Below are 25,484 nucleotides of genomic sequence, written 5' to 3'. Positions count from 1 at the left end.
AAAAAAATCCCGCACAAAAAATTAATCAGAAATTCCTCTAAAAGATTTTAAACCAATTTTTAAATTAGAAAATTATATTAAATATAGATTAAACAATAAAAAACAAATTAAATCTAAAATATAGTTATAAACTATCACACAATTTCACATAGATTTTAATATAAAATGGTTCTTGAACAATTTGATGCATTAAATGGAAATAAAACTAAATCATATTGAATACGAAAATGGTTATTTAATAAAAAATAAACTAAAATATAAAAATATTTATAATATAAAACGTCTATAACTAACTACTTATACTTTTTAAAATATAATAGATTTATATATTATATAAGGATAATACTCCTGGTTAATATGACCTGATTTCCTTCGTTATAAAATACATCCTAATAAAATAGTTGAAGCATTAAATACAATAACTCAAGTATAAAATACAAAACTTGTAAAATTTATAACGATAAAAAATAATAAGAAAATAAAAATTATGATTTTATTTTTAATAAATTTTTATAATTTTCTCTTTATGTTTTAAAAAAAATTTTTTTTTTTTTTTTAAAAATTGCAACACTAAATCACTTAAGTGCTTTTAAATTTGTTTAATCTTAGTAAACTTTTATAATTTTGTTTCAAATATTGGTCTATCTTTTAAATTAATAATGATTTTTATGGATCAGTTTACAGAAAAGAGTCAACAGAGACTACAACTCTTATACAAGTGCACAGTTTGAATTGTTAAATTACTGTGTTCGTCTACATTTAATGACAAAATTGAGAAGATGGAGAAGATTTTTTGAAAATTATATTTATATTGTAAAATATAAATTTGTAGGCAACAATATTGTATGGAATTAGTTTCTCATATTATCGGGTCTTGCTTATTGTGAAAATATATTTTCCAATGGTTTCAAATCTATACATATATGAAAAAAATTTAGGAATTTAAGTTGTCACATACTGAAATACCGTTGACAATATTTTTCAGTAATAGTTGAATATTTCATGTATTTACACTAATATTGCCACTTAAGTTTTCTTTATTTCTTTCTATTTAGGCGAAAAAATTTCTTGCATACTAAATATAATAAAAGTATATTGTATACAAATTCTACATATTTGACAACTACAGATTCCGAAAAAATTTTGGACCAATTCGAGCATTTCTATAACATTATAGAAAAACTTACCCCAGATTTGTTGGTGAGCATTATACCTTTCATTAATGCAGGTATAATTTTCAAAATCTATGAAAGTCTAAAACTTTAAAATAATTTTGCGAATTTAATAAAACACTAATTTTGATTTGAGCATTTTCGAATTGCTGTGCTTAATTAAAAATGTAAAAATATTAAATTTTTATTTTAAAATTGCTACCATAAATTATCACAGAACTACCCATGAATAATATTTATAACAGTTAAATAATTAATTGTTAAGCGACTTACAGCATTTTGCCTAGAGAATTACTTTTAATTTAAAATATCAAATTTATTTAAACGTTTTATATCAAATAAATATAGCTACTTTTTAGCACTTTTCCAAAAAAAATTTTGAAAAAAGTGCTTATTAGTTTCACTCTGTCCGTCCGTCCGTCCGTCCGTCCGTGGACACTTTTTTTGTTTACAAAACTTCTACACCCTTGAAGATAGAAAGCTGAAATTTTATATGTACATAGATCTTTACTAGAAACTTACTTCCGTAGAACAAAATTTTTACCTATCTCCCCCCCTCTAGAAGTTATACCCCCCCAAAACCTTAAAAATGGCCTTTTTTAACTTTTTGTTGCAATGAAACCATAAGCATTTTTGAAATCTTGCAAACGCAGAAAGGCAGTGGCTTGCTTCCCCTAGCGCGGTATGCTATAGTCAAAATTTAGAAAAACAAAATGGCCGTTCAAATTTACCGTTATCTAAAGTCCTTTTTTTCCAAATTTTTGATGTCATTTTTCTTCTAGACCCCAGCCTGTAGAAGCTTGAAATTTTAGTGGCTTATAAACATTAAAAAATAGTTTATTTCGTTAGAAGAAAATTTTTTTCCATCTCCACCCCCTTTCAAGTTATCGCCCCTTGAAATTTGTAAAATTTGAATTTTTGACACCTTATATTTCCGAAATCGTACGTTTTTTCAAATTTCTATAAACGCAAAAAGCTAACGGTAAATTCCATGACATTAAAAAATATAATTATTTTCCTTAACTCACACAATTAACCCTTAAAATCGAGCATTATGTTAACCCCTTTTTATATTAATTTTTGCTTTATTTCAAAGACTGCATAAATCGTTCATCCTAAATATATGCAATCCTAGAAAGAGTTTTGTATATGAATGAAAATAATTTTAATAGTGTGATAGGTATACATAGACTGTATTTAAAAGCAGAATTTTCACTTGTTGAAGGGAAAAGTGCTACAATACAAACCATTGGTTTGACCCAACTTTATTTTATTAAAGACCTCATTTTCAAAATTAAAAATACTCATTTTAATTTTGTTATTAAAATTATAAAAGTTTGAACTTAATTGCTTTAAGATTTAAGGTTACATGAATGTAAAAGTAGTCCATTAGATAAAAAGTACAAAATATAAAAAAAATTATTAGACTGGAAAATTGAAAAGTAAAATTTTAGAAGGACAAATAAATTTTTTTTATTTCTTTAAGTAAATTCAAATTCTGACCACATAAAATTAAACATTTACATGTTCCTAATATATAATTATAAGGCTCTTAATTTACAATATAAATATATTTCATATATATGTGTATTTTTGCGCTATATATAGTGTTACATAATCGTGAATCTAATTTATTTTTGTCAATTCATAATTATATTTCAACGGAATTAATTAATTAAATTCACTTAAGTAAATAATGTATTTGAAAAAGGAAAAAAAAATTTTTTCTATTTGAGTGTTATTAAAAATTAAGTGCCAAATTCTGTCTCCCAACAATTTATTTAATATAATTATTCTATTAATAGAAAATTCTGAAGAATTTGTAAAACATTACAGCATTATTTGCATTCAAGATCTCTTTTGAGTGCATATACGAAAAAAGTTTGAAATGAACTCTCTAGTAATCAAAATTTTTTCTATATATTCATATAGTATATAAGATTTAAAAGCATTAGCAAGAAGAATATTAAAAATCACTTTTTATTTTGCAATTTGAATAAGATTCTTTATTTTCATTGAATATTAAAAATTTCAATTGGTTACTTATTTTATAGAATACAATACACACTTATATAATATAAAATACCCATTTATGTAAAATGCTTCTTAAACAAATAATTTTACAATACAATATTCAAGTGTGCTTGCTCCACAAATTTCATCCTTTAAAAGTGATTCATACATGAGTAAACTAAATACATACAAAATTACTATCTCATATTCCTATATGATTTTCTTTCTCTTATAATCAGTCGTTCTCCTCTATATTATAAATTTTACCTTTAATATTATATTGCATAAATTTTTATATGTGAAGTCAAGGACAATAATTTTAACCTCATCAAATCATTAGTATTGCTATTTACATTAAGGCAGTTTCTCATCTTATTCAGGTACACATATGCACACGTAGATATATATTCTGTTTTATAGTAAAAAAAAAATTTAGTAGAAAATTTGTTATGAAAAATTAATAAAAGCACTCATATGTAAATTAGATAAGAAAAACTTCTAAAATAACATGTATACATACATATACACACAAGTATAATTGTATAATAAGTACTTTTGTATCTTCTTTTTAAAAATTTAAATAAAATCATCTTTTCTCTATTTTAACATTTCCTTGCATAGGTATATGAATGATTTTGTATATATGTATGTTATCATAAAATTAAATAAGAAAGTTAATATTCATTTAAAATTTTTATTTTTTAAGTATTATTTATATTCAAGGCTAAATATCGCGCATACTTCATATTTTTCTAATTTTATATTCATAATAAACAATATATATAATAAGCGTGTATTTTAAATATTATGTGCAAGTATAGCTTTTGTATATACCCTATACATAGCTAGTATATCCTTTCATTCTTTACTTGTAATTGTAAATGGAAAAACAACTTTAAGAAATTTTAAATAGGTAAAAAACTCAAGAAAAAATTTTTAAGCATTAACAATAGAAACATATAAAAAAAATAAAAATAATGCAACTAACTTGATTCAGAATATAAATGAGTCCCGTTCTTTTAGAAAAAATTTTATTCTAAAAATTGCATTCAGCATAATTAAAAAAGTTCACGTTCAAAAATGTAACAGGTTTAAAATGTTTTCAGAATCTTAAGAATCGTGGAATGCGATGTGAAATATTAAAAGTTGAAAAATAATAGGTGTAGGTATTGCACAGTTTTGTATATAAGCTTGAAGAATTTCTTCTTATTTAGGTTAATTCCTGTTTGATAATGAATTTGAAGGTATATCGAGAAATTTATATTCTACTCTCTTTTTCACACTTTTTTATCCTTTCTTTTTTTTACACCAAATTTGAACCAATAAACCAATCAAATATTAAAGTACTTCTAGAGTCATTGTAATTTCATTTGTTTTATGTTTTATAGAACAATGAATGGGTATGCATACACATTCCACTTAAAAATAAAGACATTTAGTAAAAGTTGCATTGTCATGTAGCTATAAAAAATAAAATTAGAGAAAAATAATATAAATCGTTCAAAATATATTATAGTTTCTAATACATATTTTCCAAAATTTATTGGTTAGACCTACAAGCTCTCTTGTTTGCGGATCGCATTGTCCACTTTGGTTACAGTTGAAATAAATACATATAGAATAATCAAAAAAAAAAAAAGTGGTGTAAAAGTTACTTTTCCTAATAAAATTACCCCAAGAAGGGTTTATAGATTCCAAGAAAACTTTAGAAGTTAGATCACGTATATGGCATAGATTTAAATTGAAAAGGTCTTAAAATTTTTGTTTGAAAAAATTTTTGGAAAGACGGCTCCGAAATTTTTCCATGGGATAGCTGCTAAAATTCCGTGTATAAAACTATTCAGAAAAATCTTACGATTACGAAATTGTATTTTTGTCATATCACGTCGTACTTATTAAGTACATATAAGAAGGCATACAAATAAAAAATTAATTGTTTTGTAATATAAAGTAATTGCAGATTATTTAATCTTGGCGAAATAAAAATTGTATTAGATTATTCTAGGACTTTTAGAAAATTCAAAAATTCTATTACATACGATAATATTAAATATTAATACTCAAGTATCTATGTGAAATTTTTATTCTTCTTTTTCTTTGTTACTAAATAGTTTGTTTGCTAGAAGAGTTACACATGTATTGAAGAACAAAATACATTAATTATTAAAATTTTTATTAAGTTAATTAAATTAAGTATAAATTTTGATCAGATTTAGTCAATAAAAGAAACTGTAAATAATATTAACTTGGAAGTCAAAATGAACTATTAGTCTTCAAAAGTTTTAGTTTTTTGAATAATTATTAAGAAACTCAAATTTTCAATTATATTTTGTTTTTCTTTTTTTATAAATATTCTGCAGCATTTCAAATTTGTTTTAAAGAATAACGAGTTCCGTACACTTCCCTTTTTAAAGTATAATATTCACGTTTATTTTTTAATTCAAAACTATTTAATTAATTTTAAGGAAATTTCCATTTAAACAAGCATTTATTAATCAAGAGCAAAAAATAATATTGAATGTTCTATGAAATTTTCTTAATGCAATGTGCAAGAAAAAAAAATTAAATAAAAAAAAAATAAAATGAAAACTTAAGTGAAAATTTATTTTATATTTTTTTCTTCTTCTATATTTAATCAGAAAAAATTGATGTATAGTATGTCCGAACTCTCGGAACCCCAATTTACCTATACAATATTCAAATTAAAGAAATATGGTAAATAATAAAATTGTGATTAGCAATTAACATAATATTACTATTTTAGAATTAAGGCCAAGTAAAACAAGTTTGATTGAAAATTGAAATTGGAGTATGAATTTACACTAACTTAATTATAATACACCCTTGATGTTGATTTTGTCATGCCTTCTAAAGTGAAATTCAATATCGTAATACGAGTATCATGCTTAAAGTTTTTTTCATTCTCGTTTACGGATATAAAAAAATTTTTTTTTGTTAAAATGTATTTATAAAAAAAAATAAAAATTTTACGAAACGGTAAATTTGACTTTAATACTTTTCCCTTCGCCCAGTCATTAATTTTATACTCGAAGGTCTTTATTATTATATGAATGCATTCTTATATTCGTTTGCAATTTTGTTTAATTTTTTTTTTCGTTATAAGGATTTTAAGAATATTTTTTTGTTTTTCACTTCTACATTTTATACTTACCCTGAGTTAAGGTCATCCTGCTTATAACTTATCCTTTTTCATTCTTTAACATTTTCTTACTCTTTCTTTTCCTATAATGAATTCCATAACTCGTCTTCTCTTATAATGTATATACACTATTATTTCCGTTTATTTACTGTTGATTGTATATAAGAGAAAGAAAGAAAACAAAACAAAAAGTAAACAGGATGCAAAAAGTTTTTAATTTTGTTAAGTTTAAATGAACGTAAAAAAAAAACAAGAAGGAAAGTAGAAGCAAAAAAAAAAACAGAGAACATTTTTCTATGAAAGTTAAACACAGACCTGATAGAGTAAGCATATTTTTGTTGTTATTTTCCTTATTGGGATTAAAAGTGAAGATTTTCCAAATTGGTAGAAGAATTTCTTGTAGTATAAGAACAAAAATGTACACAAGAAAAAACAAATTCACATACAGACAGCATGAGCTTTTAAATTTACTTGCACTACACAGAAATTTAAAAAGCAAAAAATTAAAAAGGAAAACAAAAAAACAAAAGAAAACGCTGTTAATTAAAACTCAAAAACATAAAGAGAAATTTATTCGAAATTTTTATGTATACATATATGTATATATACATAAAAATTGCAATACTAATTTACTATATATATATATATATATTAATATAGTAAATTAGTATTGCAGAGAGAAAGGATACAAGGAATTTAAGCAAAAAGGTTTTTTTTTTTTTAATTAGTTGTGTATTATTTTATAAAAATTTTAATTCTAAGCTATTTTTTAACTTAAAGCTATTTTTTCTTTTTACCTTTTATTTTCCAAATTAAAATTAATTATTGTTTGTAGAATTTGTGCATACACTCATACATTTTTGCTTGTACTTTCAAATTCTACTTAAAAATTTTTAACAATTAAAATTTTTAATGTATTAAGGTATGTGTTCAATTGTAACATTATAATAATTGCATTTAATCTATACGACTGATTTTATTCTGAATTCGAGTATATTTTATTTTCTTAAGTTATAATTATAAATTCAATGTGATTTATTTAAATTCCATATCCTGGTCTGGACAAAGCATTCAGCAAGAATTTGTTTCCTTCTAAATTTTGAAGATTCATTTCAATAATTCCTATTATTTAGAAGAATATATTTTATTATTTATATTTTCTTATATTAAATAAATTTCACAAATATTTTCGACTGTATAAAAGCTACAAAAATTAAATTAGTATGAAAATTGTTGATTTTTAATCCTAACATTATAGTATGTTTAGAAATTACGGGATTTATTTGTATGGCATCATAATTATATGATAATAATAGACAAATAAACATAATTAAATGTGTATTCCAATATCTTATGAGCGGGCATCAATATCTTCAGTGAACAAGATAAGTGATTTCAAAAAATTCATTCCAACTTAGTTACGTAATTATTATTGGCACTTTGTTTGTTTGTATATTTATTTAGTATCATAATTACTATTTAAGTTACAACATATTCTTTTCCTTTACATAATAAAATTCATATTAAGGTACAAATTAAAATACATTTTAAAATTTATTTTTTACATATTGCACTATGCTTCTTTTAAATTTCTTTAAATTATTTTCGCATTTAATATTGTTAAGCAATTCATTAAATAATTTCAACCCATTGTATAAAAACATATTTTGGACTCTAGAATTACAAAAAAAATTTAATCTAAAGTCTTGGTTGTTGCGCAAAGAATAACTATGAATCTCCCCAGAGTAAACCAATCGCTCGGTCAGATAAGATGGCATCATTCCATGCTTTATTTTAAAAATCATTATAAGGACATTCATGTTTACTCTCTGTCGCACACTCAACCACTGTAAGGTATCCAACATAATTTTTATTGAACCATATCTGTTAAATTTCAATATGATTCTCATACCTCTATTCATTAGTTTCTGAAGTCTGTTCAACATTTCAGTACTGCTCATAAAGAGAATTGATGAACAGTATTCAAAATGTGTTTTATTATTACGTTAAACATTTTTATAGCAGTCAAAACTGATAAATTTTTTCTTAATATTTAAAAAAAATGTAGCTTTTTTGAAATTTTTTTACAAATAAAATCAATGTGACTTCTAAAATTTAAACCATTATCATTTAATTTCATTTACAAATTCCATACTTTCATTTTCAATTTTTATACTAATTATTCCTACAACATCATTTATTAATATACATTTAGTTTTTTTAATATTCAACTTTAATCTATTCATTCTACAATATCTTGTTAATTCTTGTAAGTCTTCATTAATTTTTCTGCATCACTCAGTAGAGTTTAGCCCTATATAATACATAAGACCATCGGCGAAAAGCTCTAAGTTGCAATAATTTAATACTAATTCCATATCATTTATATAAATTAAAAACAATAAAACTCCTAGAATACTTCCTTGTGGAACACCTAGTGGAACCTTAATTAAATCAGAAAAACTGGAATTTATTTTCGTTCTTTGCTTTCTTCCAGTAAGATATGACTGAAACCATTTAAGTTCTGTGCCTTTTATACCATATGCATTAAGTTTATTTTGTAGAATTTCCTGATCAACCGTTTCAAATGCTCTTTGTAGATCAATAAATACTGCAACAATTACTTTCTTGTCATGGACCGCCATTTTCCAGTTTGTTATAACCAAATTTAATAAGGATTCACAGCCATGATTTTTGCGAAAACCTGATTGATGCTTTGAAATTATGTTTTTATTTTCCAGATATTTTCCTAATTGATTATGCACAATTTTTTCAAAAATCTTGGCTTCAATCGAGATCATGTTCACCGGACGAAATTCCCCAGCTTTCTTAGTGTTTTTAACTTTTTCTATCGGCACAACAACTGATTCTTTCCATATTTTAGGAAATACGCCAGTCTCCATTGAACTATTTATTATTGACACTAAGTTTTCTCCAATACAGTCAAAAGAATCTTTAATCATATTAACATTTGCAAATTTTATATCCTTTTTGTTATTGATGTCTTTTAATATTTCTTTTAATTCATTACCAGTTATTTTTTTAAATTAATCTTAACTTTGTCAAGAACTGAAATAAGTTCTTAAGAGAAATACTATAATAATTTTTTTGAGGAGGAGCTAGTTGTTCCTGCAAAATACTGTTAATATTTCCAAAGTCAATTATAGATTAAACTTTGTATTGGGTATCATTATTTTTTATCAAATCTTTTAACAGCTCATTGAAAAATTTTGAAAAATTCTATAAATTTTTCCTTTTTGATTGCTCATTTCATCGTTTTAGAGTGCTCACTACAATTCATGCCATTGGAAATTTTTTTCTTTTTCTGGTAAGTCGTGAAGTTACCATTTATATAAATGGATTTCTTCAGTCCGCAATTCACTTCAGCAGTTGGTACTTTTAAAAACCAAATTTTTAAATTGAATTTAGGATTTTTAGTGAAATGCAATAAATTTTAGGAAAAAAATCCCTATTTTCGATTTTTTTTTGGAACTTTTCTGTACAAATAAACTTTTTCAGGGAGACTGCTAGCAAAATAACTAACCGAAAATTCCTTGACTGCTTAAATTCCCACTGCTGTCCTCTCACCCACTCTCTCTGGAGGCTAGCGTTTTGGCCATGCAAACTCCATATATTTAATTCGTTCAGCTTTTTTCGCTTCTGGAATCCGCGAGCAGCTTGAATAATATATATACCTATTTTTTTCTTGAATTTATTATTATGATTTATTGAGTTCCAATATTATTGAGTTAAAAGTCTTATTTCTTATATTTTCTCACATTTGTATTAAAATTCTTTAAATAAGGTATTGCATAAACTTTATAGTATTTACGCAACTTATTTACAACAAAATACCAAACTATACCTGTTACTAATACCAAACAATACTTACATAGCTTACGTGTAAAATTCCAACTGCAATGGGGAGTTTTCCCATAATTTTCCAAAGTCAGGTTAAAAAAAAAACTACGTAAAACTTCCTTTCTACATTTTTGGTAGTTTCTATTTAAAACTAATAATAAAATGAAAAGCTTTATAGGTTGAATTTGCCAGGGAATTTAAGAGTGACTCGAAAACTTATCTCGAATAAAAAATTTTTATTATTTCATATCATCCCGCTGCAGTATACTTTGGGACTTCATTTTTTCTTGACAACTTTCTTTAAGAATGATAAATTAAAATTCAATTTTATAATACTTTGACTCGTAAAATGAACAAGAAGGGATGAAAAATTCAACAAATTATATAATATAAAAACATCCTGGGTAATAAAAAAAAAATGTCTTAATCTTTTTTTGTTACGTGAAGGTCATCAATCCTAATGTGTTGAATGCACATAAGGAATTGAAGTGAGTATATGGAAATCTAGTTGTGTAAAGTAAATTTTCGTCAAGCCGGATGGGTTTGTAAAGTAGAATATTTAACTTGAATAATATATTAAGGCAAAAACTGTAGCAAATCAGTTGGAATATATCCTTCAAATTCTTTACAATCGGAGGTTTGGCTTTAAGGTTTTGTTTTTAAAGAAATTAAAAAGTCGTTATGTATTATGTACAACAAATCTTTAAAGCATTTAGTAGTTAAAATTTAAGACATTTTGTAGTTAAAGGGACAAAAACTAAATAAAAATTTTGTTCTAGAAAAATTGAATTTCTAAATTAAATGTTTTTTATCTTTGAAGATGCAAACAAATTTTACAAATACATACACGGTCAATCAAAGTAAAACTATAATACAGCAAGCAGAATTTGGCTTTCAATTTAACTGGAAATATACTTCGAAATATTAGAAAAAAATATTCAAATAAAATAAATTTAAGAAATAATAGAAAATTTAATATGACGGCTAAAAGGCGACTGACCATTACCAGCCAATTGAAAATAAAATGAGAATTTCGCAAATGTGTGAAAGAAAAATCAATGAACTTCATATTTATATATTAATATTTTTTTTGTAATGTTTATATACATTATTTTATACGTATTTTTATTTTATCGGTCCCATATATAATAAGTTAAGATCCTTTGTGTTATATAACTATATTTTCATTGTGCATATCCCTATTTACATAAATACAAAAATGAAAAGTAAACGCAGTAAATTTTATGGATTTATATTTATGAATTCCGTCCCAGATAATGTTATAATACATTCCATTTCCTTTTTCACTTTTAACTTAAACCTAAGATTTAACCTACTCATCCTTTATTCCAATATATAAATTCATATGTAGGAATATAGATTTATGCATTTATATAAAGTATATTTTTTTCCTGTGATTTATTTAAGAAGCTTTCCATTCATACACTTTATACCATATTCTGTATACATATATATGAATACAGAACGTATGAACATATACTGGTTCTATATACATATATATGTTTGTATATGAATGAAACGTATTCAAGTACTTAATATATTTCATGGTGAGTTTAACAGCTTTATCAATGGATTATCTGGAAAAAAAAAATAGTTCCATGTTGATGCTTCCATTCAATTTTTCTCTCTATTTTATTTCATTACAATACTTTTTAATATTTTATATTTCAATTGTATATTTATTGTTAAAATGGTTAAACTTTATTTATTTATGATACAGTTAAATTGAATAGAACACAACTCAATAACAATGTTAAAGTATTTAAAAAAAAAAAAGGATTCTCAATAGAAAAAGCAAATACAATTTTCTTTTTCATTTTTAAATTGGAGAATAATAACCTTTTAATGGGGTTACAAATGTCACACTCAATAGAGTAGTGTATTTTAAGGATAAGAAGTAATAATTCTTTTAAAATGGTATCTAACTATGCAAGGATAATCTTTAAGGTTATATTAAAGTTTTATGAACAACAAAAAAAAATATTAAATTTTTTTTTGTATTCTTGCAAGAATATTTTAATATTTTCGAAAATTATGTCATAACCCATTTTAAATATGTAAAATTTAAATATGTATGAGTTGAATTAAATTGCATAAATTTAGGCAAAACTTAAAATTAAGGTTTAAATGTCTTTGGAAATTCCAAGTTATTTTGATTTTTAAGTAAAGTATTGTGGCACTCTTAATTCAATATGCGAGTGTAATATAAAAATATGTTTTTTGTGTGTTTAAGAGTTTCTTTGGGTTTTTTTAACAATTCCATTTTTCTCCATTTTAATTGATTTAGGCTCGAATAGTACAAATTGATTTCATTGTCTCCATTTGTATTTTAATATACAGTAAAATAATTAACAAAAAATATTTGTGAGTATTGGTGTAAGAAAAGTAGTGGTAATAATAAACTTCTTTCTAGTCCACTCGGACACAGCAGGTTTAGCAATTATAATTTGATGCTCTCGACATACGTTACTCTAAATTTCAATTAGTTTACAGAAAACGGACTAATAAAAAAAAAATGAAACTTAAACAAACCATATTCAAAGGACGCCTGAATTCAGAAAAATGTACTTCTAAAACAAACCTTTGAATTTCAGATTTTTAAACAATAAGTTGAAATTTCTAAATAAAAAATTTTACCATTAGAATTATTTTTAATTAAAAAAAATAGGAAAACAAATATTTTACTAAGACGTTCTTGATTTTAAGACCTTTAACTAAAATTCTTGATGTGTTTTAAATTCTGTTATTATTTTATTAGTGTGTAGTGTAAAATGTCCTTTCAGAGACTCTCAACTAAAATCCTGAATGTAGTTAATGTAAGAATATAATCTGAGAATTAATTTCATAAATGCCTATTATATCTTAAAATACGATGTTCGCGTACCCATCTTTAATATATTTTAAAAACTTTAATTTTATATATAACCTTATGTAATATTATAAAATTTCAGGATTGTGGGTGATTTTCGAAAACGAAAGAAAAAAAATTCAAATAATAAAAATTTCAAAACCATTTCCATTTAGTCCATTTATGTACCATGAGATTTAGTTTCGTGTGATGAAAATATATTTATAAAAAGTTGTGAAAGTCTAAAAGGTTTGTAGGTATTATGCTTTTAGGTTATTTTTTATTAGATTCATTACGCTTTAGTAATTTTCATCTCATAACTGCTATTGGGTCAAATAATAATAAAAAAAAAATACAAATTAACAAAAAAAATTATTATTGCATTTTGAATTTAAATGAGAATTTAAAAAAAATGAAAAAAACAAAATTTTTTTTTGTTGTTTTTAAATGAAATGAAAATATGTTTAAATTAATGTTCCAGTATTCTGGGAAACTTTTCCACACAAATGAGTTTTTCCTTTCAGAAAAAAAAAAATTAAAACAAAAAAAAAAACTGACATTTTTACTCCAATATTTAAAATAAAAAAACAAATTCTAGATATGCAAATAATTGTACATTTTTTATTATAAATACCGAAGGACAACTACAGGATTGAAACAAAAAAAAAATATGTGTTTAAACTAAAAAAGGCCGCTTTATGAAAGGCAAAAAGAGATAGAGAGAAAATATAATAAAAAACAAAAAAAAAATATTTTTAATAAAAAAAGCAATTTTGTTTTCTCTTTTCTTATTTTCAAAACACAAACATTTTTATTGGACTATGTTGTGCTACCACTGCATAAAAATAGTGACGGATCAATGCACATCACCAGACCGAATGGTTACACCGATACGAGAGCATTTTGTGAACAAATCAATAAACAAACATCAAATGAAATGACAGCCGTTGTTCACTTTACATCAGGATGGTAAGCAATTTAATTAATTATTCATATCTATAGACATACATATATGCAAATATATACATACATATAATACATCTGTGAGTACAAGTGCATGTCAATGTACGTTTTGTTCACACAACATGTATAAGTATGAATGCATGTATAAAAACAAATTAAATTAATTCTTGTAAAATTATAAAAACACAAAAATTTATTTATTTTTATTAAATACGTATGTATAAATGTATGTGTGTATAAAAAAATTTTTTTATTGAGGTTATATGCATTTTAGGCAATATAATATGCAAAATGCAACAAAAAAAAGTCTAAATTAAAATAAAAAAAATAAATTTTTTAAATATTTTAGTAGCAATCGTGACCGCACAAAAATTTTAACATTTGAATACTTTCCACTTGACATAAGTTGTTGTTCTCATTAAGTATAGAATCTATTAAATTTCACATTTTTTTATGTATTCCGTTATCAGTCTGTTTTAAATTATATTGTGGCATTTCTATGAGAAAGGTTAGCCAAATTCTACTCAAAAATTGAAATGTATTGGTAAGACTTCCCTCATCTTAGTCTACCGATGGTTATACCAATGTACCGATGATAACGATTATGGGGTTTAACTTAAGGCTACCGTCCCTTTGTTTCATTTTTATTTTTAAAATTAAACTATTTACTTGTTTAAATATAAAGTTACCAGTTCAAAAGTAAAAGTAAAACATTTAATAGAAATTTTCAGAATCTTAGTCCTCTTTAAATCATAAGATTTTAGTATCGGAACACGTTTACAATAAAAGTAAAAGTATTGTTCGAAAAAAAAGTAATTGTTTTTTTTCAAATACGCAAAGTATAAATATGTATAGAGTTAGTTGCATAAATTTTATTCTCCAAGGTCTCTAAAAAAAATTAGATTGCTTTAAAACAAAACAAAATTTTTTTTCGAACATTATAATTTAAATTTTCGTTCAAACTCGTTGCATTTAATACAACATGAAACATTGTTTTTAATGCATTGTTGAAATCTTATTCCAGCATGCACGAAACCTAAGTTGAACAATTAAAATATAAATAAACGTGATCTAAAATATTAAAGGGCTAGAATCGGTTGCTTTTAAACAAGATTTTACAGCAAAAATTTTATAATCCCCGTTACGTTAAGAAAGGGTTAAGAAATTTAAAAAAATTTTTGTAATAGTGTTAATTAAGTTATGAAGTTTAAATTACAAAATATTCATTAGAATTGGCCTAAAACCTTATTTAGTTTAAAAGTTTTTCGATTGATTAACTTCTGTTATCCTATTGGTTTTTTTTGTAATATTTCACTTAACGTGTCTGAAAGCTTAATTTATTTAACATTTTATTATTATTATAATAATTTTCAATTAAAAAATTTATTAAAACAATTTTAAATTCATGAATTTTAATATAAAAAAAAATTTTATTGTTCCCAAAATAGTTTTGCTTTTATTTTTTCATGCTTGCTTTCCCTTTTTTCCAATAATTGTTATTGAAATCTAATTGAGTGCTATGCAATATAGACCAGAAATGAAATGCTAGAAAAATAATTACTTAAAGAATTTCAAGTGAAACAAAATAAAGTTGGTTAAACCAATGGTTTGTAAAGAAACACTTTTCCCTCCATGAAACAAAGTAAGTGAAAGTATTGCTTTGAAGAGCAATCTACACTATTTAAATGAGTATGTAAATAGTTTCATTCATTATATCTATATATATAAAACTATTGCATACATTAAGGATGAGCAAAAAAAATTAGGAACGAAGCATTAGTATAACGATTTAATTGACCGACTTGACATGTGAGTTAACTAAAATATTCATATTTTCTTGACATTTACCATTACCATTCTTTAGCTATATAAATTTGCAAAAGCTACTCCTTTGAAGAGGCAATAAATTAATAAAGGAAAGAGGTAGAAAAAAATCTTTCTTCCACTAAAATAAAATGTCTATTAATAATACAAAAGCTGTTCAAATTTCAAACTCTTAGTTTGGTTAGTTATCGTATAGAAAACAAGCGGTATCAAAAATTTTAATGAAAAATAGATTTAAGATAACGATTAATATCAACGTCTATTTTGTTTTTTAAAGCTCAACAAAACAATGTTGAATGTAGGTATCTAAAGAATGTAGGGAATGTTTGTGATTTCGTTACAATAAATAATCGAAAAATGGCATTTTTATGGTTTTGATGGGCTATAACATTTACAGAGGAGGGAGAAAGGGGGGAAAATTTACTTCTACGAAATTTAGTTTCTAGTGAAGATCTATGATATAGTGAATTCTAGTGAATTTTAGCTTCCTATCTTAAAGGGTGTAAAATTTTTGTAAACATGTCCACGGACGGACGGTCGGACAAACAGAATGAAACTAGTAAGTAATTCTTCACAAAAATTTTTTTGAAGAACACAAAAATTTAGTTAATGTTTAATGGTGCAATTCGATCGCTCTAATTAAACAACAATGTAATAAAAAAAATAAATTCATGAAACATAATAATAATAAAAAAAAAAATTTCAATATTATTTTAAAAATAATAGAAAGACAAATATGTAATAGCAATTTTCATTGCGTTGAATAACAAAATACATACTTTTGGTCTCATTTTTTATATTTGAATTTGATGAATTTGAGCAATTATTTTGAAAAAAGGTATGATTCCTTTCTTCGACAGTTTATTCACTTTATTAACAAGGCAGTAAAGAAATATCCTTTCAAAAGGTTTTAAATTATTTAAAACTTGTTTTCCGACATTTCAGTGAAAATGACTTAGAATATATCAGATTTCAGATAATCGGAACAATATCAAATGTTACCTATTTTTTCGTTTTAATATGTTGCTAGCTTCTATAATGATACTAAAAAAAAAATCAAAATATTTGATAGATGGGCGCCTACTGCTTCATTTAAAAACAGGTTTAGATGAAATTTATGAAAATAATCATGTTGCGTTATGCTCTTTTAATATGCATATGACTGTAAAACATGGGATGCATTTGAGCAATATACATAGGGCAACCTTCTTAATCTACCAATTTTCGAGAAATTGTTTTCTATTTAGTAAATACATACTATGTATGTATATTCAATTGCCTTTCTCTTTCGTTCCATTAATTGTAATTTTTCATGTAGGTACAACTAGACAATATTTTGCGTGATTTTTACTATTGCCTTATGGATAAAATCTAATGAACCATTAAAATTATATTTTGCTTTCGTTACTCCAATTCCCTCTTGTTCTCATTGTATGTAAATTGTATAAAATTTATCAATGAATTTTGTTCATGTTCAATTCATTGTTATTCTTGTTAGTTTGCTTAGTGGTATATTTCCTTATACGAGTACATACACATGTGCATACATAATATTTTATTGAAGATATTTTTCTTTAAAAGCATATTTCATTAACTTTTAACATTATTATAATTATAGACTATTATGACAGTAATTACCATTATAACTTTGCCTACTAAAAATTATTTACAAAAAAATGTGAAATATATATACACACACATAAAACAAACATTTATAAATTATTATTTTTTTTTTTTTATCTATAAAAAGTTTTTCAGTTTTTGTAACTAAAAAAAAACACAGAAAATAAACATGAAAAATCAAAACTGAAAAAGAAAATAGAATATATTTTGGAAAACAAAAAAAAAACAAAAAAAAATCTTGTCATTTCATTTAATATCCTTTTTTCATACTCCTCTACAATATAGCAAAAAAGGATTTATGTGTATGTCATTCTATCGGCGTGATATTCATATAGCTGAAATACAGATGGGACAACCAGCGTCTAGACTAGAAGATGCATGTTTGCCAGACCATTTTGATGTTACTAAGATGTTATATGTAACACTGTTAGGTAAGTTGCTTTATTATCCTTTATCATATGAATCATATGAGTTTATTTTAAATTCCTCTTTAATTTTTTTTATTTTGGATGAAATAGTTTGGTGGAAATGTACATTTACAGAATTTTTGTTCTTCTTTTTTTATTATTTATTATTTTTGTTAATTTATGGCAATAAACTTGACTTTTAGTCAGTCAAAAAAGAAGAGGCATAGAAAGAAAAAATTTCAAATTTTAAAGAATTCCAAAGAAGATTAAAGTAGATCTTAAAATTTTTTTCACAAAAATATTGTAATATTAATTAATATGTATGTGGTTATGGTAAGATTTCCCATCCGTTGTTATTAATAGTTTTATTTGTACTTATCATAATACTTTATATTGGCGTAAGGCTGTTATGAAACAAAATTTTGGTGCAATTAAAATTTTTATGAATTTGTTAAGATGTTAGGGATATACACAGATAGAAAATAAGGTAGATTTGGGTTTTTGAGAAATTGTGGGTTTAGCATCCTAATTTTTTGAAACACTTAAAGCTAAATGAAGGAGTTTCTTGATAATCTGCATCTCAGAACTTGAGTTATAAGTGAACATATTTTACATTTTCATCTAATCAAAAGTTCTACTTCATTGACTGAAGCTCACACGTCGGTAAAAATATTTTTCAGTCATCATTTGGTGACCTCGAAATATGTCACGTTTCAAATATGTCAAATTTCTCTTTTTTTTACGAATTCACATTGTTGTATATAATTAGAATGAATTCCAATTTAATCTACTAAGCCTATATTGAAGTGGCACTATTTGTAAGAAAGTATTCATTCGGCTTTGCATATACCGAATCCTGTACTTTTGTTTTAAATAATACTATAAATTATTATTGTTAGGTTATCAATAATTAATATTTCAATTAATTCTCAAAAATTAACATATTTAATTACGAATATAAATATTATATATAAAATACAAAGTTCGTGTTGTATTTGGAAGAGTTTATATAAAGAAACCATTCCCTTAATCCCTTATTAATCATAATACCTTTTTGCTGTTTTTCTTAATTTTGATTCATAGACCGCGGAACAAACCAAAATTTATTTCAAATTTGCATTATTTTTTTTTTAATGCATATTGATTAGATATTTTGCTCTTATACACTTAATTTTTTATTAAAATATGACTGAAAAATTTACCTCGAACATTCATTGGGATCTCATAAATAAAAATAATAAAAAAAAACATTAAAAAACAAAAAGAAAAAGAACCCCCAGAAAATAAAATAAAAATAATGAAAAAAACAAAAACAACTTTGTGAAGAAAACAAACAAAAATTTCGAAACTAAAGAATTTATAGTCGAATAGGGGATCGTTCTTCCCCCAAACCGTACATTTATTCATTCTTCATAAGGATAATAAAAAGCTTTAAATTACTTTTAAGAATTTTTATTTTTTTTTTTTGGTTTCAGTTTTTTGGCTTTTCCAAAATTGTTTGTCCTTTGAGTTATAACTTGTGTATTTTCTTATTGAGTTTATCGTTATTTGTTGTTGTTGTTGTTAATGTAAAAGGACAAAAAAGTTTTCTCCTTCCTTGTTGTTTTTTTTTTTCATTTTATTTTTCTTAACAATTTACATGATTTTTTTTCCTTTCCAAATAAATTTTGCTTTGATTTTATTTTTTTTTTGTTGTTGTTATTCTTTTGTATTATTTTAACATTTTAAAAAAGAATTTTTATTACTTTTCGACTTCTTTTATTCAATTTGGTCAGAAAACAGGATCGGTTCGAAAAAGAATTTTTAAAATTTCTTCTTAAAGTTTTTCTTGTTTATTTTTTTTTTCTTATTGTGTTTTTTAATTTTTATTTAAACTTGTTGAAATAAACTAAAGTTAAAATTTTGATATTTTTCGTCTAGTAAAATTTAATTTTAAATAAAGTTTAATAACTAACAGAAAATTTCAACAATAATGTCAAAAATTATTTTAAGAAAAAGGAAAAACTAAGTTCTTCTTTTAAAGTTTAACTACTTGAGACACAGAATGATAAAGTGTACATAGTTAAGTATATAGAAGAGAATAATAGAGTATTGATTTTATTTGGTCTAATTAAGAATACCTAAGGGGTTATAAAACACTGTTAATAAAAAATAGAGTCGATGCAAAGGTAAAGGAAGATGTTACCAAAGTTTTAATATAAGTAATACTAGTTGAAATTAGAACAGTTCCATATACTCGTAACAAACCTGAAATTTTGCATTTTTAAATTTTTCAATAATATTTTAATTTTGTCAATTTAAAACTTGTATATTATACTATTCAAATTTTTCAAATACATTAAGAAATTGATTGATGCGTTGGAATTAATTATGATATGTAAGAGTTCCATTTTCTTAACATAAAGTGAATCCTGTCTCCAGGTACATTTATCGTATTCTACTTAATTCTACCAAATAATTTAAAACAGACCATTACAATCATTAAGCGTAGTAACAATATTTCATCGAAACTTATACTATACACAAAAAATCAATTGCTTAACAGAAGGGCAACAATTCCTTTTTTTTTTTTGTATCAATTTCTAAGAAACCAACAATCTGAATTTTTTTTTCTATTATTCTCAATTATTTTTAAAAGCATTTATAGGAGACTGCCATATAGTCAATTGCTGCATTATATGATTTAATTTACTACGTTCAATTCAAACTTAGATGTATTTGATTATGAAAAATTTAAACAATTAGTCAATGGTTTACGTATCGTGTTAAAATAGATTATTGGCAATTTTAATTATGATCGAATTTTTACGAAATAAAGACAAAATTAATTTTAAAGTATTTTTAAAGCTTTAAAGAACTGTTATATACTTCTAAAATGATAAAAAACAGTGAAAGAAGAGAAAGCCGAAACGAAGGAACAAAGTGTTACACTTTAAAATTTCCAAGGATTATTTCTGTTCTTTTTTTTTATTTGTTTTTCTTATTCCTTAATTTTATTTTTTCTTAAGAATACCATTGTCACCTTAGAAGATCATTAATAAGGACAATAAATTTAATTTCTGTTTTTTTTTTTTCATTTTTTTTTATATTTCTTACCCCAGCATAATATTTGTTTTGTTCAGAAATTGAGGAAATTCGAATTGAAAAATATTTTGAAAGCAATCATGCTGAAATGTGTGAAGGGAATGTTAAGAATCTTAAAACAACAATAACAAATTAATGTCGAAATAAATAAAAGAAATAAATAAGTTTGACAGTATGAGGAGCAAGTCCCCCTTATATACAGAGAGAGAGCATGTACCCATGAAAACAAAAATAAAACAAAAAAAAAAATTGAAATAAACAAAAATTATCAAATGGTGGTCATAAGAAATTCAGATAATGACGCCTTTTTTAATTTTTGTGTAAAAAATTCTATTTCCAACAAAGAAAAAAAAAAAACAAAAAATTTTTCAATAGGGAATTAAGGAAAATGTTTAAATTTAGAAATGGAAATTTTCTTTTGGTTTTTTTTTTCTTTTTTTTAAATATCGTAAGCTGTAAAGGCTATTTTAAAAGTTATTTTAGTAATCGCAATACGAAAACAAATTACAAAATTTTATATAAATTTCAAATATCGTAAAAAATAATGACACAAAATCACTTGTAAATCAAAATGGAAAATTTTCTATAATCGCACATTTTATAAGAGTGATGTTGTAATTTTTGAACTGATAATATGAAAAGCCTCAAATTTTTTTCTAGATTAAAATTTTGACCTCTTCTTATATGTTATTGAATTATGCAATATTGTATAATTTCCTGCATATAAGAAAGTTAATTTTTTAATGAGGAAGGAACGTTGATTAAAGTAGCATATACTTCTGACATTTATTTAACTGTAAGAAGAGGATTCGAATTTTAAAAACCATTCTCTTCTATTACAGACCAGTTAAGTTCAACATTCTTAAGTTTTACGGAAAATTTTAAAGTTTTCTTTTATTTGATTTCCTTAAGTTTTATAGATACACTCAATATACCCTATACTTTTTTTTTCACTTTCATTATTCTTGGCAGTACTTAATCTTATACTTATTTATAATATTAAGTGGAATGGAATTTCTAAATAAAAAAGCAAAGTTGTTTTAAATATTAATTAAGAAATTACGTTCAAATAAAAAGGCCGTAATGGTGAATACATCAAATTCCATTATTTATCAAAATTTATTTTTTTTTTAATTACATACTTCCAATGTCAAAAATTCTGAATATTTCACCTGTTACTTATTCAGTAGTTCAAATACAATTTCTTCTTCATGTGCGCACGCTTTTCGTAGATTACAGCCTTCAATCATTCCAATAACTCCATGTAATTTTCGCTGTTGATCGCTTTAGGCGGCTTTCACCCGCTGGTGTCCACTCAACCGACTGTAGATTTGACTTAGGAGTGAAATGGTGGATCCATGCTTCATCGATTGTGAAAAGAGGCAGACATGCCTCAGAATCATCAATTCGTTATTGTTTTTGGTCCGGAGTTAGCAAACGCGGCACCCATTTCGAACAAAGCTTTATCATACCCAAATGTTTGTGTAATATAGTAAACACACTATCTTCTGATATCTTAACGACCTCGACAATCTCCTTCAATTTCAATTTGCGGACGAATAAGACGATTTTATGAATTTTTTTGATGTTTTCTTCAGTAACTGCCGAATTACTGCTACCGGTGCGTGCGGCATCATCAGTATTTGTACAACCACGTTTAAAGTCAGCAAACCAATTTTCAATAATTTTCCTCGATGGAGCGGAGTCCGAATAACACTTATCAAGCCATTGCTTGGACTGCACCGTGTTTTTTCTCATCAAAAAGCGATGCTTAATGAGTACACGAAATTCTGATTTTTCCATTTTTTTCAATTCACAAAAGTTGATTCAATCATTCAAACACTAACTTGGTAAATAATGATCCAAATGTCATGAAACTTTGACAGATGTCGTTTGAAGTTTGGTATTTTCTAAAAACCATACGGATTCGGTATTTGTATCGCCATCTATATGTCATCATAAGAACTTATTGAGCGTTGCGTTATTTCACCATTGACAATTTTTAGACGACCGGTAGTTTATTAAAGAACTGAATTTGAACTGGTAGAACACTTATTATTTAATCCTTTCAACAATTTTCTGGCTTTTTTACTCATACTACAAAATTATGAAAAAAATTACAAAATAAAAATGTACACAATTTTTTTTATCTAAATTTTTAAAAAGCAAAAATTTTTTTCCAACAAATTTTTGTACATAGAAAAATTTTAAGTAATCAAAATTCGTTTTAATTAAGTGAAGCTTAAAATCCTGCTTTTAATTATGAGGCAAAAAAAAAATTGAATCTAGACTCCGGATGTCCTTTTTTTCTCTATTAATTTTTTTTTCTGCATAAACATTATGTTTTAATATTATAATTCGCAATCGTTTAAATTAATCTCAAAGCAATAAAAAGAAAAATCAACATGTTCGCTATTAAATCATGGGTATATAGGAAAATATAAAAGAAACCATTTTAATGATTAAGATAAACCATAAAAACCATTAAAAATGGTAGAAAAAAAGTACCAGAATCAAAAAAAAATTATTTTCTATTCTGGAGCAAAAGTGCTTTTTTTGCTCTCTGCGTTTTAGGGAAAACCGCATTAAATTGTGTGTGTGTATTGAACGCAAAAATACCATCTTTGTTTAAAGCATATAAAAAAAAAATGTAATTAAATTTAAAAATTATTTTCCAGTTTAATTATTGAGTTTCAAGGATGTTTTGGTACAATATTTTCAATCCTCAAATTTTATGATTACGGATATACCAAGGCTGCAGTATTAAATTCAGAAATGAGCTTAATTTTGATTCTGGACTTCTGGCTATATACAAACTTACTCATAAAATGTGCATTTTTAATTTAATGTACGTGTAAAAATTTGAATTCTATATTTCTGAAATATTAGGTTTACGAAACTACTTCAAGTCATAAACAAACTGGTTTGAAAAAAGTGGATTCAAAGCTGGGTCGTAACACATGTTTGACTTATAAAGGACCATCCTTCTTCCATTAAGTACTTCCTTAGAAAATCAAGTTTGTTTCTTACTTCAATTGTCTTCATCATCTAAAGCATTATTCCATACTTTTCTATATATTTATTTATATTTTTCATTTTATTGCAATTCATTTTCTTAGATTGCCGTCTTGTGCCAAAAATATTACTTTAGTCACATTAAATTCTCATTCCCAAATCCGTCAAAAATATCATTGTGTTAGCGACCATATAAACTTAAATTTTTATTTAAATCTTTCCTTTTTTTCGCCTTTTGTTTTTACAAAAAAAAATTTACAGTTATCTATGGACTTCCAAAAAATAAAATTTATCCAATAAAAGCGTTAAACAACAAGAATAATTTTTTTTTTTAGCAATTAAAGCATTTTCTTTATTTCTCTCAGATTCTATTGCCTGTGTTAAATATTCCATAAAAAAGATGGCTCCATATAGAAAAGCCAAACAAGTATTACCTCAAAAAAAAAGTGAGGTGTACAGTACATAATCGACTGTAATTTGTTATTTCTGAATAATTTTGGAAAATCTCTTCTAATTAATTCTTATTAAGTTGGACGAAAGAATTGCATATGGATATGAAAAAGCACACTTTAGTTAATAAAATTCCAAAAATATTAATTTGTTTCCAGAGTTTTTTTTTGTAAGATCGGTTTTTCCTAAGAAAAATTTTGTAGTTTCGCTGTCAACGTGAAAATTTCAAAAAATTCGGTCAATTGTTTCCTTAGATATACTATATTGCTTTAAAATCGGTTCCTGGTCAAAGTTCAGTTTCCAAATCCAGTTTATCTGTAATTTGTCGAAGAAGGGAAATTGAGCCGAAAATTTCACTGGCGGAATTTGGTGCCATAACATAACCTCCTTGGCTGTATGCAATGCGTTCGATGTAAGGATATAGAAAAAATTTAAAATTCTTTTAATGTTAAATCAGAATAAAAAAAATTATTTCTAGATTTACATACATACAATCGCACGTATAACAATATCCAAGCAAAATTTTAATAATATCAGGAAGGGTTTCCTTTTCTCATCCCCTTCCCAATATATTCATTAATTTCTCACTCTTTAGGCATAATTTTGTTTTTATTTTAAATGACTTAAAGATTTCTCATAATGGTTTTTCGTTGTTTTAATTCTTTCTCAGTGAATTCAGACTATCCACTGTGTATACAATGAGAAATTATATTTATATGTATATATATGTGTGTATAGATATTTCTTTGTATTTTCGTTGTTATCCTCGGAAATCACATAAAATAAACAGAAAACTAAAAGAGAAGGAACAAAATGAAAACAATTCAAAAACAGTGAAAAGAAGACATAAAAACAAATTGTGGCTTGTTTTATGATGACCATATCATGATAAAAACTTTGATGTGATCCTCCATATTATTTCTGGTAACATTTTATAAAAGTATTAGAAACAAAAGGCAGAAAACAAAACAAACATTACGAGGAGAAAAGCAAAAAAAAAAGGACGAAATCCTAAAGAGATTAAAACTTCTATTAAAAAGCAT

General features: G+C 24.7%; 1 protein-coding gene across 1 annotated transcript in view; it reads left to right on the top strand.

The window, feature by feature from the left end:
• Positions 1 to 25,484, top strand: part of LOC129607572 (uncharacterized) — a 98,557-nt gene that overhangs the window by 50,715 nt on the left and 22,358 nt on the right. Inside the window, exons 9-10 of the mRNA XM_055518650.1 lie at positions 13,925 to 14,044; positions 17,771 to 17,916. Of these exons, the coding sequence (XP_055374625.1) occupies positions 13,925 to 14,044; positions 17,771 to 17,916 (266 nt within the window). The remainder of the gene's footprint in view (positions 1 to 13,924; positions 14,045 to 17,770; positions 17,917 to 25,484) is intronic.

The sequence above is a fragment of the Condylostylus longicornis genome, unplaced genomic scaffold (genome assembly GCF_029603195.1).
Source record: "Condylostylus longicornis isolate FDR11 unplaced genomic scaffold, ASM2960319v2 ptg000004l, whole genome shotgun sequence".
Lineage (NCBI taxonomy): Eukaryota > Metazoa > Arthropoda > Insecta > Diptera > Dolichopodidae > Condylostylus > Condylostylus longicornis.
This window is presented reverse-complemented; position numbering and strand designations above follow the sequence as displayed.